Here is a 14,424-nt window from a genome sequence, read left to right as displayed (position 1 = left end):
TTTATGCTGAGAAAAGTTATTGTAGCTCTACAACTTTTCAGCTAAAGGTAGAATAAGGATGCCCTTAGTTTCCTTGGGTAACTAGTGAACATTTTCACCTGCATTTGACGAGTTGCAGACTCAAGATAACTGCATTAAAAAAGATTTTTTATATATATATATATATATATATATATATATATATATATATATACAACATCAAAATAGTGCGTACCAAGTCAGCCAATGCTGTCAATAAATTCAGCCTGTGCAACCTCACACTTTATACAACTTTCCTTTAAAAAAAAAAAGGAAACTAAAATAAAATAATGAAAGAAATGAAAGAGGGGGGAAACAAATACTACTACTACTACTACAAAAGTTCCTCACCCCAGTATTAATGAATGGGTCATGCCACCGAACTATGATCTATTCCCAGTAAAAGTTTGCTTTTAGTTTTGGGGAAATGAAAGCTTTTTTTCCTTATGATTCCATGGAATGACATCAGTGGCCCATCAGGGGACCAAAAGCCATATTTTGCTTTCCCTCATGGCCTACTGGTGTTCCCAGTCACAGATCTCAATCAACGTGGAAGACTGTGAGGATACAAAAGAGGTGAAGGACCACTGGAACACCAAAACCCCTCATCACCGGAACTCGTGCCCCACTGACCAATCGGAGCACCCTTTGCTACGGCGCAAGAGCATGCAGTGGGCCCGCCGGTTGAGTCGAAAAGGAGCAAGCAAACACACACCCAAAACAGCTGAGTGGATCAACCAGCAGAGGCTGAGCCTCTACCGGCGATCAGAGCGGCAGGAGCTTTCAGAGCTGGTGAAGAACCGGATGAAACATCTGGGCTTGCCCACAACAGGGTACGGTAAGTAGTGGCCCCCTTCATTCGTGGCATCTCCAATCAGCACCTCTTCATGTAACGATGTAACATTCAGCCCAATGTGCCCCACAGACGCTGCCTTGAGTTCTGTGGTGGAAGGCAGGGAAACTGTATAGCAAATCCACTCATAAATAGTTTCTGGAGCCACAGTGCGGGAGAGTGCTCTACTGATCAGGTGCTGCTTGCAGGTTTCCAACAAGCATTGGGTTGATAACTGCAAAAACAGGGTGCAAGATTAGGTGGGCCACTGGCCTGATCCAACAGGGCTGTTCCTATGTTGTTATGTAGCTGTGATCCCTGCATAGTAGAGGGTTGGACTGGAGGATCCCTTAGGTCTAACTCTATGATTCTATGAAATAATACATAAAAGGAGATGGACTTGGCGGTGAGTCAAAACCAGACCATCATGCAACCACTGCTGTTGCCATGCAAATACCATGGTCGTTTTATTCTGCCATCAGCCACCTTTTTCATCAGGCGGGGGGAGGGGGGACTGTCACAGGGTTCCTTGCCTTCAGGAAACCAAGCTTTAAAGAGAGCGATGAGATCAACATGACATAAGAATGGAGGGGTTAATGAGGCTGTCTCAGAGTTAGGACTGGAAATCAGAAGCGACTTTCTGAGTGGGACAGAGCTGCTACCCTAGTTCTTTGGCAGATAGGTCAATGATGATTACCAGGAGGGAGGAGGCAAGATGGCAAGAAGCAAACAGACCAGCGGACCCAATCCACCACTCTCACACTGTGAGAGCCAGTGTGGTGTAGTGGTTAAGAGCCGTAGTCTCGTAATCTGGTGAACCAGGTTCGCTTCCCCGCTCCTCCACATGCAGCTGCTGGGTGACCTTGGGCCAGTCACACTTCTCTGAAGTCTCTCAGCCCCACTCACCTCACAGAGTGTTTGTTGCGGGGGAAGAAGGCAAAGGAGAATGTTAGCCGCTTTGAGACTCCTTAGGGTAGTGATAAAGTGGGATATCAAATCCAAACTCTTCTTCTTCTTCTTCTTCTTCTTCTTCTTCTTCTTCTTCTTCTTCTTCACTCTTTCTGGTCTGTTTGCACAATACCAACCTTTCCATTGCCTTAGGCCCTTCCTCTCCCAGAAAAAAACACACCTGCCAATGGCAACTCCATCCAAGCCCAAGAGCTATTTCTGTGGGAAATCCATACAAAATTGAATGTTTTTTTAATTGACTATATATTGAAAAGAATAAGACTCTTACAATTAAAACGCACACAACTTTCTTGCTTCTTTCCTTTTCCTTTCTTTCTAGATTTATTTTTTGCCATCCTGTGCTGTTGGCCATTTGTTCTTCTTATGCTCTATACCTTACTAAACCTTCTTATGCCTAGGAAATGACTCCCTGCACCTGCTTGCAAGCAGGATTTATTTATTCATTCATTTTGCCAAAAACAGAGCCAGACCTTCCAAACCAGAATTAGTAGTTTTGAGGGCTGGTGTGTGATGCTTTGCGGGTAAGCATCTCAAGCAACTCAGGCAAATCAAAGTGTCAGTGTTGGTCCCTACCTGCAGGCCCAATGTATTCAAAGGAATGAAGAGTGTTTCAAAAGAATTGAATCTTCATCTTGTGAAGACTTGATTCAATGAGGTCCAGAAACCTACAGAGGTCTTTTTGCACATCCTTAAGCCAAATTAAGTCAACATTAGAGCTCTTTAGTGTTGTGACTGCTGCACTCCTTTTCCTATAAGTAAACTGGTAGGGGAATTAAAGCCAAGTTTCAGCACCACTACTTCTCAAAGCCCTGCATTATTCAGTAATAAAAGGTAAAGGGCCCCTGGACGGTTAAGGCCAGGCAAAGGCGACTATTGGGTGTGGCGCTCATCTCGCTTCAGGCCGAGGAAGCCAGCATTTGTCGAAAGACATTTTTCTGGGTCATGTGGCCAGCATGACTAAACCGCTACTGGTGCATGGAGGACCAGAGCGCACAGAAATGCTGTTCACCTTCCCACCACCGCACTACCTGTTTATCTACTTGCGCTGGCATGCTTTCGCAGTGCTAAGTTGGCAGAAGCTGGGACAGAGCAATGGGAGCTCACTATATCACATGGATTCGAACTGCCGATCTTCTGATTGGCAAGCCCAAGAGACTCAGTGGTTTAGACCACAGTGTCACCTGCGTCCCTTATCCAGTAATAGCCTTATCTGTAGCAAAGGTCCTCCTGGAATGGTTGCCTCACCATCGTCCCAGTTGATAAAGGTCTCCAGCAATGTTAATTAAAAGTTTCCTCCTTGTATGTCTACATTGCTGTATTGTTTCCTGATGAGTGTAGGCACAGGATTCATGACAAAGAACTTGTAAATTGCTCTTGGAATTGCCTTTTTTAATTGTCTCAATTTCAGTTTCTGTAATGGGTGGGACAAAGCTTTGATGGCTTATTTCCCCTAATTGTTCCCCCCTTTTCATTAATTTAAAGAGCACTATTAATTATTATTATTCAAAGAAACTAATAAGAGGGAGGGGTGTCTGATTAAAGGAATAGGAGGACTTAAAAGACTCAGTAGCATTTTGTCTGTCCATGCTAGGCAGCCAGGCTTTGGAGTTGCATTTTCTTGCCACTGACACCCCCACCCCCACTCCCCCAAAAAGCCTAGAATGCAACAGGCTAACAATGAAATGGAAAGAAGCAGTAGATGGCTATTCTCTTACTTTCCAAGCATCATTTAGTGAGCCTCCCTGAGCCTGTAGTGATGACTGCTGGCTTGACAGCCCCTGTGCCCTTTTAAAATGTGGTGTATTTTTGGGGGGTGGGTATTGGGTTGTTTTGATTATATATTTTGTGGTTTTATATTTTGATCTGTGAACTGCCCTGAGACCTCAGGGTATAGGGCGGTGTATAAATTCAATAAATCATAATAGTAATAATAATCCCTACAAATGGCTACAGCTGGAGAGGTTCTGCCTATGGGGCTCTTTCCCCGGTGTGATAAAAATATATTATAAATATTGCACACACACACACACACACACACAAAAAAAAATCTTGCACAGAAGAGGTCCTCTGTCTACTCACCTACACAGATGTTCCTCTTTTTTCCTTTTTCCTTTTTTGAGAAATGGAAAAAGGAATTTACTTACCTCCTCTTCCCCCTTCAGATTGCAGGCAAGAGTAGCCACCATCAGAAATAAGATAATAAGCAATGAAAATGCTGATGCAGCAATTTCCTTGATAGTTTTTCTGGCATCAAAAATTGAGGTGTTGCTACAAGGTGGAGCGGACAGGAACGTTCACCTTTCTTACTAGGAGCAGGGGACAAGGCAAAAGCTGGGAGGTGGATTTACAGCTGCTGCTGCTTGTAGTAGCTGTCAGAACCAGAGGCTACTACAGGTTTAGGGAGGCTTCTCTGTATGTTGCCCCTCCCCCCATTAAAGAGGGTAATATGTGAACTGATCCAATGGGGCTTTGAAAGAGACATGCAAGTTCATCCTAAAATATTTAAATGAGTGAATGCATGTGATTTTCCTTTCTTAGTAGTGAATAACAAGTTCACATTGCCCAGAGACTGCGTTGTTTGGCTGTGTCCACAGACGGCCACCAAATCCCCACCCCCACCCCAATTCAGCAACTGTTAAAGGATCAGAGCCATAAGAGGAAAAGACGGAGACTGAATATACACCCATTTTTTGCACAAAAATGTAGCTTTTCTCAATATGGAATCATTCGTGCTCATCGTCAACATTCTGCATTCAATCTAGTTTGATACTAGATGGTGCCATCCACATAGGCTCCTTGATATAAATTTGGAAAACCTCCCCCTTCATTAGATTATCCATGATTATTAGGTGAATGAAGAAGAAAGTGGTGGTCACAATGTTTGTATACACCCACCCACAATGCTGTGGATATGCCATCACCCCAATTGCAGGGACCACCTTACATCTGTTTTCAAATGGACACACTGTGGGGTAATGCAGAATCAATCCACAATGACTTTTATTTTTGGAAAGAAACTAGATTCTTAAGAAGCACTTTTCAGGGGCGAATCTGTAGCCCCCCAGATGTCACTGGACTCCAACTCCCATCATCCCTGACTATTGTTGACACTGGAGGGAGCTGGAGTTCAACAGCATTGGAAGGACCACGGGTTCCCCTTCCCTAACTTGCCCAAAATTCTCAAACTTCACAAACTTACAATTCCCAGGATTCATTGTGGGGACACTGCGCTGGTTAAAGTGATATGGAGCTATAACCAACATATTTTTTTAGAGGGTTGTGGGCTGCTATTTCTTTTTAGGGCTCCCATACACACACGTCCTCACTTACTTGAGTAGACGTAGGGGGAGAGTAAGGCTCAAACCAGGGCTTTCCTATGAGGAGACATTCAAATATTTTGGTGGAATGGGGGGGGGGAATGCAAATTTAGGTATTGGCAAGGTCTGTTCATCTCTGCCATTTGAGAAGGGCTTGTTCTAGAAGATTAGCCTAAAGGGAATGTGTGTAATATTGACTGTGAACTAGGAAGCACATCGGCAGACGCAGAGGAGGATGGCTCTCAGCAAATGCAGTAGTAGATTTGAACCAAGAATACAGGAGCTGAGTGAAAAAATAGCAAGAGTCAAAATCTTTTCCTCTATCTAGGGTGTCTTGGGGGTGGGTTCTGAGAACTGGCATGACTGGAGTGGGCAGATTTCTATCAACAGCAGCATTACTGCAGGGTTATGGGGGGCACTGAGTGGCAATGGTGCATGGACCAAAAGTGTCGACAGGTACAGCCAAAACCCAAAATAGACAGATCACCCTGCCCCTTTTACCCCTCCCCTCCTCTCCCCCTCCCTCTTCCACTTTGAATGAATTTCCCCAAATCTGAACTGGGCCAAAACCCAATTTGAGCTTGGCCCAGCTCAAATTTGAGTTTGTACCACACTCCCTTCTCTGTCTCCTTCTGCCACCCCTCTCTCCATCTCTTTCTGAATTCCCCTTCTCTCCTCTCTCAGACACTCCCTTCTCAGTGTCTTTCCTACACCAGTTTTCTCCCTGCCCCTCTCTCTGCCTGCCCCCTTCTCTCTCTCTCTCTCTCTCTCTCTCTCTCTCTCTCTCTCTCTTTGACACCCCATTTTCTTTCTAACTCCCCTTCTCTTTTCCCAAGCCCCTCTTTCCACCACTTCCTTCTCATTCAGACACCACTTCTGTTTCTCAGTCTCTCTCTCTCTCTCTCTCTCTCTGTGTGTGTGTGTACGTGTGTGTGTGTGCGCGCGCACGCTTTCTCATTCTCTTTTTACACACTATTTTATCTCTTTCTGACACCAACACTCCTCCTCCTCCTCTCTCTTGCTACCACTTCCTTCTCACTCTTTTCTTTTCTCCTTCCTTCCCTCCCTCTATCTTTCACCTCCTTCCCACTGTGTGCTGCGCTGGGGAAGAGGCACATTCCTCCTGCCAGATGTCTGAAGCAATCACTGGCAGAGGGTTTTTGAAATTACCTGAGGGCTGTATTAAATCAGTTCAAGGGCTGCAAATTGCCCGTTTCTGCTATAGAGACTCTGACATACTCTCCTAAAGAACTGCCTAGTGAGTGAGGGATGGGGATCTAAGACCAACATCACTGATCATTTCAATGGTTCTCTGAATGCATCCTCACTCCATATCACCCGCTGGTGTCTGAAGTCTGCACAATGCCATGAACAGAACACCTAAGTCTGGCTTCCTTCTTATTTTATTTTGTTTATTTATTTTGTGTGTGTATATATTTTTACTACATTCCTGCCCATATAATCACCAATGCTGGTCTCTTAAGTACTTTCTAAATCGCTGCTTGCTGATCTTTCTCTTTCTTCTCTTTCTCTCTGTTTATGTCTGTGCCTTTTCTTTTTTGTTATCGTCGTTTTTCCTTCTCTGTGTGTTCTGTAGAGGATGTAGCAAATTTAACAGCCTGTGATGTGATGAATCGTGTAAACCTTGGATATTTGCAAGGTAAATCTCTTTTCCCTGAGAGTCAGGCTTGACTCGTGGTTAAACTGCATGACTGAGAACATGCCATACAGAGGCTCAAGTTAAATGCATCTCATGTGGGGGGTGGAGGTGGCACAGAGGTGACCATTTTGCATCATCACAACAATTGGGAGGTTCAGGGAAATTTCCCAAAATACCCACCAAAAATTCAGTGGCCTTTTAGGAGGATGTGGTAAATGGCCGATGCGTTGTTCCTCTTCAAAAATCCACCCCCCATTCCACATTACCACATTCCAAATGATGTCAGTTGTATGGGGGGGTGACCTTTTAAATCCTAATAATTCATCAGAAGCTTCCAAACTGTCACTATTTCGGATAGTGACTATCACGTACCAGAAAACTCAGCTTGCGGCAAAGTTGATTTGTAGCATCAAGCCCACTCCCAACTGCTTCCAAGATCAAACTTACTGGAGAAATGGGCTGGAAAATGTGGAATAACCTTTGTTTGATGCAATGCCATCTAACCTCCCCACGAACAAATCAGAATTGGATTATTGGGAAGAGCCATTGCTCAGGGGTAGAAGACATTCCTTGCATGCAGGAGGTCCCAGGTTCAATCTGGCAGAATCTCCCGGTTGGGCTAAAAGAGAGATTTCTGCCTTAAATCCTAGAGAGCAGCTGCTTGCCAGGTTAAGCAGTACTGACCTGGATGGACCAATGGTCTGACTTGGTGTAAGGCAGCTTCCTATGTTCCTGTGATCAATAAATAGGTCATATGGAGGTGTTCATAGATGTCAAAATAGACTGAGGATGCAAGAGTTCTTTTTCATAGTCTTCCAAGTCTCAGCTAAGGACTGGAAAGAATCTTGATTCATATTGCCTTTAAAGGTGGCTGTACCTAATTTCTGAATCAATATGTGAACTGAATTACAGCCATCCTTTGGAACTCAACACATCTCTTAATTTTGTTACACAGTTCTCCAGCCATGTAATGTGTAAAAAAAAATGCATATACTGGGATAAAGTGTGCATGGATATGCATATATGAGTGACGTTCACACAGAAACACATTAAAGTAAGGAAATTTGCTTTGCAAAAAATGAGTAACTTTGGGAAACTTGTGCACAAAAACTAGGAATGTTGGTGGATTTCCATGAGGACTTTACAAAGAAATCACTGATTGATGCGGAACTGTAGAAAACTGAACTTATGAATGAAAAATGCCACAAGGGTGATCCTACCCACTCAGAGATCACACAGTGAACATAATGGCATTAGGACATAGCCCTAAACTTTGGCCCTCCAGATGTTACTGAACTGTAGTTCTCATCATCCCTGGCCATTGGCCATGCTCGCAGAGGCTGATGGGAGTTGTAGTACCCAACACTTGCCCAATGCTGTGGTCCTTTCTATTGCACCTTCTGCTGGGTTCTAGGCGAAGAATGATAGATCAAATTGCAGAGAGAGAAATCTGAGCTGGGCATTAGGATGGACTTCCTCACTGTATAGGCTGGTTCACATATGCATGTTATTGTTTCTCAGAATCCCATTGGCTCTCATCTCATCATCCTGTGCTTGTTGAACTGGCTTTTGTCATAATGCTCCTCATTTTCAGGGTCACACTCTGGCAGTACCAAAATGAAGAAACCAAGGTCCTGTCAAACCCACCGTTTCAAGGACAATGTGAATAGTTATAGATGCAGCTGAGATAATATTCCGAGCTTGGTTGCACTTGGACTCCAGCTCCCATCACTCCCAGCCGGGATGATGGGAACTGGAGTCCAACAACTTCTGGAGGGTTGGAGCACCCACATCCCTGGCCTCAAAGGAGTCTTCATGGATATTAATAGGACTATGCATGTATGTTTGATACAGTCCCACAAGTTGCATATAATTTGGCATCCTCGAGAATCTCTGCTCCAAATCAAGTTTCTAGTCCTCAAATTCTTGAGGCTTGAAAGTGCCTGGGTGGGTTTCAGGAGTCAGAGCAGAGGAAGCTAAGCAAATACTGTATGCCAACAGTGAATTCAGTTTTCAGAGTGTCAATCCCTTACCTCACCAAAAATAAAAAATATTTGTTTGTTTATAATCTGTACTTTTTTAAAATTAAAGGTGGAATACAACATATGAGAATAATATAAGCACAAAAACATTCTTAAAACATCAATGAATATTGATTGGTTAAAAGTGAAAATAAAACAATGTATGCACTTTTGTGTGTTCTTTAAAAAATGTAAGTCATTGCAGTTTTGCTTACAAAGCTCTATAATGTAAGGCAGTAATATCCAACATTTTGCGTATATGCGACTGGGGCTAAGAGAGAGAGGAGGGTATTAGACAACCGCATGGGTACATGTGTAGCCCTTCTCCAATTAAAGACTTCCACAGCATATGAGACACAACAAACTTGTGCTTTCGCAAGGTCACCAGGGGAACAAATTAAATATCCAGATGAATGGCTAAAATCAAGGTTTTTCTCTTTTTCTTCTCTTTCTTTTTTGCTTGACTTGAGTAATTTCCCTGAATTTAGAGATTCTTCTGTCCATATTTATAAATGGACAACACTCAAATTCCCAGGGAATGTCTGGACCTGGGGTAGCCAGTGCAAGTCAGCAGCTCCATCAGACCCACAGAGATTTACTATCTGGCCTTGAGCATAGCCTCGAATTCCAAAGATCCCGCCGCCACCGCCCACCTTATGCACCTTCCTTTGCCACTTGGCTCTAATAGAACGGGTCCTGCCAGCGCAGTGAATGGAGGAGCCTTTCTTGGAGGGATGCCTTCTGAAAGTGTCACAGTTGTGTGTGTCAAAAGGTGTTCCAGGCATTCATACAATGAATTTCTGCAGAGAACAGATGGGGATAGGGGACACACAGAGATGCTCAGAGTCATTTGGGGGCTGCCGTCCATTAGGCCTGGTGCAACCGAAGGCAAGGAGGCCAACAGCAGGTGGCGCCAACCCATTCTAGTTTGTCCCCATTCTCTTCCCTGCCAGGCTGTACATGGGCAAGGTTGAGGTGGAAGCTGACAAACAGGGCTATCCCCTGGGGTGGATGTAACCAAGAAGTCCAGCAGCTGGAGGACTGGCTGAAGTTGGTGGGGAAACGTCTCCATCACCCAAATGAATCAGCACACATTTTTTTAAAAAAATAACATTTCACAGACAGGCTCTGCCTGAAAGGAATTCATATGACCCAGATTCATCCATCTGACAAGCAACCAACTTTTAACCATTTCTGAGCATGCTCCCATGGCCTGCCCCTCCGACGTGTGGGCCTCCTTTCCATCACCCTGTTTTTCATGCATGCTTCTGTCGTTGTGGAACAACCAGGTCCTTTGTGGAACGCCAGGTTTCTCAGATGGTTTGCACAAAGGCAAGCATACCCACTTCCAAGGGGAAAGGATGCTGCTGTATAAAGCCATGTTTCATCAGTCTGAGTGGGGTTGTGCTTGGTGTTTTAAACCAGAGCAGAGGTGGAGAATGTTTGTTTTGTTTTGTTTTGAAGACCAGAGGCTGCATTCTTTTGCGAGCAGCCTTCTGAGGACCACATGCCCTGGTGGGTGGGATCAGGGGCAAAAGTGGGTGGAGGAAATGATATAAAGTTCACTTTCTACACACCCATCCATCTCAATCCTCCCGCCAGGCAAGGACACAATCTAGCCAGGCAAAGGACACTCAAGTGGGTGGGGTGCAAGGCAAGGCCTGTGGCCAGGGGAGAAGGGAAGTTGCTAGAGATCTGCCATTACACCTCTAGCCTAGTTTAGGAGGTGGGGGTGCATTTTTCAGCCCAAGAGCTGCATTGTTTCCTGGGAAACTTTCTAGAGGCTGCGTGTCAGTGGTGAGAAGGGACAGGCACAAAAGTGAGTGAAGCAGTGAATGCAAATTTTGCCTTCCGTACAGCCGGATAATTTCTACACTCACTGTCCTCTTTCTAAGCAAGCAAGAGGAATTATCAAAGGACACATCCCAGCCAGGAAAAAACACCCCAGGGGGATGCAAGGCAGGGCCAGTGAGAGGTGCTGCATGAGGAGAGGGGTGTGTGGTCTGGGAAGAATTATGAGGGTCAGGTCAAGTGGTTTGGAGCACTACATTTGTGCCCTGGTCCTGAGGTTCACCACGCCTGAGCTAAAGTCAGCCCCAGAACTGTTCCTGGGATGATAATAATGGCCATTATTGCATGCTGGAAACCAACATGCCTCAAAATACTATGGCGGGTGGGTAGGTCAGAATTTTCCCTCCCTTTCAGTTGTGATTCAAACACTCCAAAGGGCTCAAAGGTTTGCCATTCTTTACTAAAGGATTTGATGTTTTACCAGTCCTCCTCGTATTTCTTGCAGACGAAATGAATGACCATCAGAACACATTGTCGTATGTTCTCATCAACCCTCCTCCAGACACACGCCTGGAACTCAACGACATTGTGTAAGTACCTTTGATGTGGTTGACTGAAGCCATTGATGGTGTAAGTTGAATAGATAGAACAGCTTTCATATCTGGCTCCAGGAGTTCTTTGTGGGTAAAACGGCTGGGTAGGGCCACTGGAAGAAGCAGGGCCTTCTCAGTGGTGGCACCCCAGTTCTGAAACTCCAACCCTTTTGAGATTATTCTGGCAACATGGTAAGGCTTATTTGTTCTTCCAGGCCTTTAGCTGGATAATTTATTGCTATCCATCTTACTGATTCATTTACAATATTTTGGGTGGTATTCAGCTAGAAAAATAACTCCACTTGCACAACAGGACTCTCCTCCCCTCCTTTCCTCACATACACCCTATCCCCAAATTTAGGGGGTGCAAAGGGGAGAGGAGAGTTGTTATGCTCATGCAAAACGCTACATAGCACTGTGTTAAATACAACCCAATGTAGTTGTGGTTTTGCTTTTGCTTTCATGGTGTGTTGTTATTGTTACCCGCCCTAGGTTCTCATGATAGGAAGGGTGGGGGCACAAGAAATAGAATAACATAACAGCAATGCATAATCATTTCTGCCTAGGTATTTAATACGACCCGATCCCTTAGCTCATGTCGAAAATGAGACCCACAGTCGAAAGAGCAGCTGCAGTAACAAGCTGGACCCCTGTAGCCCCGAAACGAGAGATGAGACGCAGCTGTGAGAACCTCCCTCCTTTTGCACGGACACTATTGCCTCCCCCTCTTGTCCATGCATGGAACTATAACAGAACTTAATGGATGAACTTTGCTGAAGGGGATGGACAGTTTTCTGCAGGGATTGATGATGAGCTTCTCATCAAAAAGACAAAGACAACCGCTTGGTTGGGGATCCTGAGCAGCTTACCGAGTGACCCACAGGGCACTGAGAAAAAGTCACATTCCCTCCCCCCGCTCCCCAACCTGGCTTTGTGTCTCCCCCAGAAAAGTTTCCAATGGAAGGTCCTGAGAGTTTCAGAATTAAAGGAAACATGGTCCAATCGAAGACATGGATGATTCGTACAAGTCTCAGTTTTAATCATTTCTTTTTAAAATGCTTTTTTGGGAGAGGGAAGGTGGGATGGGTTTTTTAAAATGTATCAAATCAATCTTCATTGTCATAGACTGGAGGGTTTCCACAGGTGATTGTTGCACTAGGTGTTTCAGCCACCCATCCAGTCCGGAAGAAAGGCCACATTCTGTACAAAGCAGAAGAGCTTCAAAACTGAAAACAACGAAGCATTCCGGTGGTGGTTACTTATGATTTGCTAGGTATCTTTATCCTCTAGACATGTGTTGCCATGTCCTATAAGAGGAAATCTGGTAAACACAAGGAATCAGATTAGAGTGGTCATAACTGTCATGAGTATTGGCTTGTAACCATTTGCTGGAGACTCAAGATGTCCATTTGGGTAGAATTGTTTACAGAAGGGACAACAACTTCACTGTTGGATAAGCACTGTCAAGCTGCAGGGGGCCTTGACTAAGTCTCTTATTGAGTTATCTTCCTTGAGTTAGGAACACACCTCTCCATTACAAAACATGTGTCTATTTCCATCCTATAAACCAGGGATGGGGAGCCTGTGGGCCTTCAGATGCTTTTTGGCTTCCATCAGCTCCAGGCAGCATGGGTAGCAGCCCATGATGTTGGGAGTTGGAGTCTGACAGTGTCTCTAGGTCCACATTTTCTTTATCTGCTTGCAACTGATGAACTGGTGACCATTCGTGATGTAATTTAGAGGCATTTGTCTGAGAGGACATGGAAGTTTGCTAGTAAACTTGCTAGACTCAAAAGTGTGCTTGGTGTGGTGTGTGTGTGTGTGTGTGTGTGTGTGTAAGATTCTAAGAATGAATTTCTGCTGTTCATCTGATTTCCACTGCCTCTACCTCTTCATGGCCTGAGTGGTGGTGGTTGTTTTAAAGAAAATAATTACCCACAAGTCGCCAGTGAGGGGTCAGGAAACAGTGACTTTGCTCTGGTTTGGCTTCATGCAAAACACTACTATACCTTAGGTTACGTAAATACAATCCTGGCAACAACACATACAATGTAACAGGCTGTTTTTGACTACGTAACTTCTATTTCAAACACAATTCAACATATAATATCTCACAAGGTGTAATTCCATAGACCAACACATCATGCAAACAGAACATATCAAGAGAAATCAAAGTCCAATGGATGGTCAGGAGATAAAGTCCATTCAGTTCCTAAACTGGTATATTGGCAATAACCACAATATGGTGACAAGGATTCCGGGATAATACCTTGTTTTGCCCAATCGGGCTTCGTCAGCCATGCATACTCTAAATTAAACAAACATGATATAACATAATCCTTATACAAACTAAGTAACACAACATACAAATTAAACAACAAGTTTATATACCATATTTTTGTATGACGGAAGCATGGAACAAAATAAATTCAGTTAATCCAATCACTGGCCAAAGTTCCTTTTTATACAGAGAGGCAGTATATATTCTAACACAGGTGGCTACAAATTCTGTAAATGTTAATGAGAGAGACCATATTTTCATGTTTAACGAAATTAATGATGTACCTTTAAGAATTAACACTTCCCGCTGGAGCGGTACCTATTTATCTACTTGCACTTTGACGTGCTTTTGAACTGCTAGGTTGGCAGGAGCTGGGACTGAGCAACTGGAGCTCACCCCGTCGCGGGGATTTGAACCGGCAACCTTCTGATCAGCAAGTCCTAGGCTCTGTGGTTTAGACCACAGCGCCACTTGCATCCCTAAAGCCCTCCTTATTAGAAAACTCATATTGTGGTTATTGCCAATATGCCAATTTAGGAACCGAATGGACTTTATCTGAATACTGGCCATGGTGGCTGAGGCTGATGGCATGCAACAACATCTGGGGCACTACAGATTTTTCATCCCCTATTTTTCAGTGTACGTGCCTCAACATCATCAGAGTCTGCAAAAAACCAAAGGAGAGATGTAATGTTGCAACAGTGGAATATTCCATTTGGTTCTAACTTGGTAGCATTTTCTTTTCCTCATGAGTGAAACTAGAGAGACAGTACTCTGTCACACCATGACTAAAATCTGATAGGACCCATGCAGGGCCAGAGAAAGTTCCTTTGGGGGACCAGATCCAGCAGCTACTGGGGTTGTGGGGGAGGGGGAGAAATTTAGTTCAGTACACATTTAAAGGGGAGCCTACCTAATTAGTACTCCTGAAACAATATATGA

General features: G+C 44.2%; 1 protein-coding gene across 5 annotated transcripts in view; it reads left to right on the top strand.

Annotated features, from left to right (window-relative positions):
* Nucleotides 1-12,214, top strand: part of KCNT1 (potassium sodium-activated channel subfamily T member 1) — a 206,683-nt gene extending 194,469 nt beyond the window's left edge. For 4 of the 5 annotated variants that reach the window (XM_080990814.1, XM_080990818.1, XM_080990816.1 and 1 more), the window contains 4 exons: nt 550-856; nt 6,734-6,796; nt 11,114-11,198; nt 11,768-12,214. In XM_080990814.1, the coding sequence (XP_080846940.1) occupies nt 550-856; nt 6,734-6,796; nt 11,114-11,198; nt 11,768-11,888 (576 nt within the window). In that variant the 3' untranslated portion in view covers nt 11,889-12,214. The remainder of the gene's footprint in view (nt 1-549; nt 857-6,733; nt 6,797-11,113; nt 11,199-11,767) is intronic. The other variant, XM_080990817.1, reaches the window with a different exon arrangement.
* The last annotated feature ends 2,210 nt before the right edge of the window (nt 12,215-14,424 follow it).

The sequence above is a fragment of the Podarcis pityusensis genome (assembly GCF_964106645.2).
Source record: "Podarcis pityusensis genome assembly, chromosome: Z".
Lineage (NCBI taxonomy): Eukaryota > Metazoa > Chordata > Lepidosauria > Squamata > Lacertidae > Podarcis > Podarcis pityusensis.
Note: the sequence above shows the minus strand (reverse complement) of the source record. Positions and strands in the feature narration are given on the sequence as shown.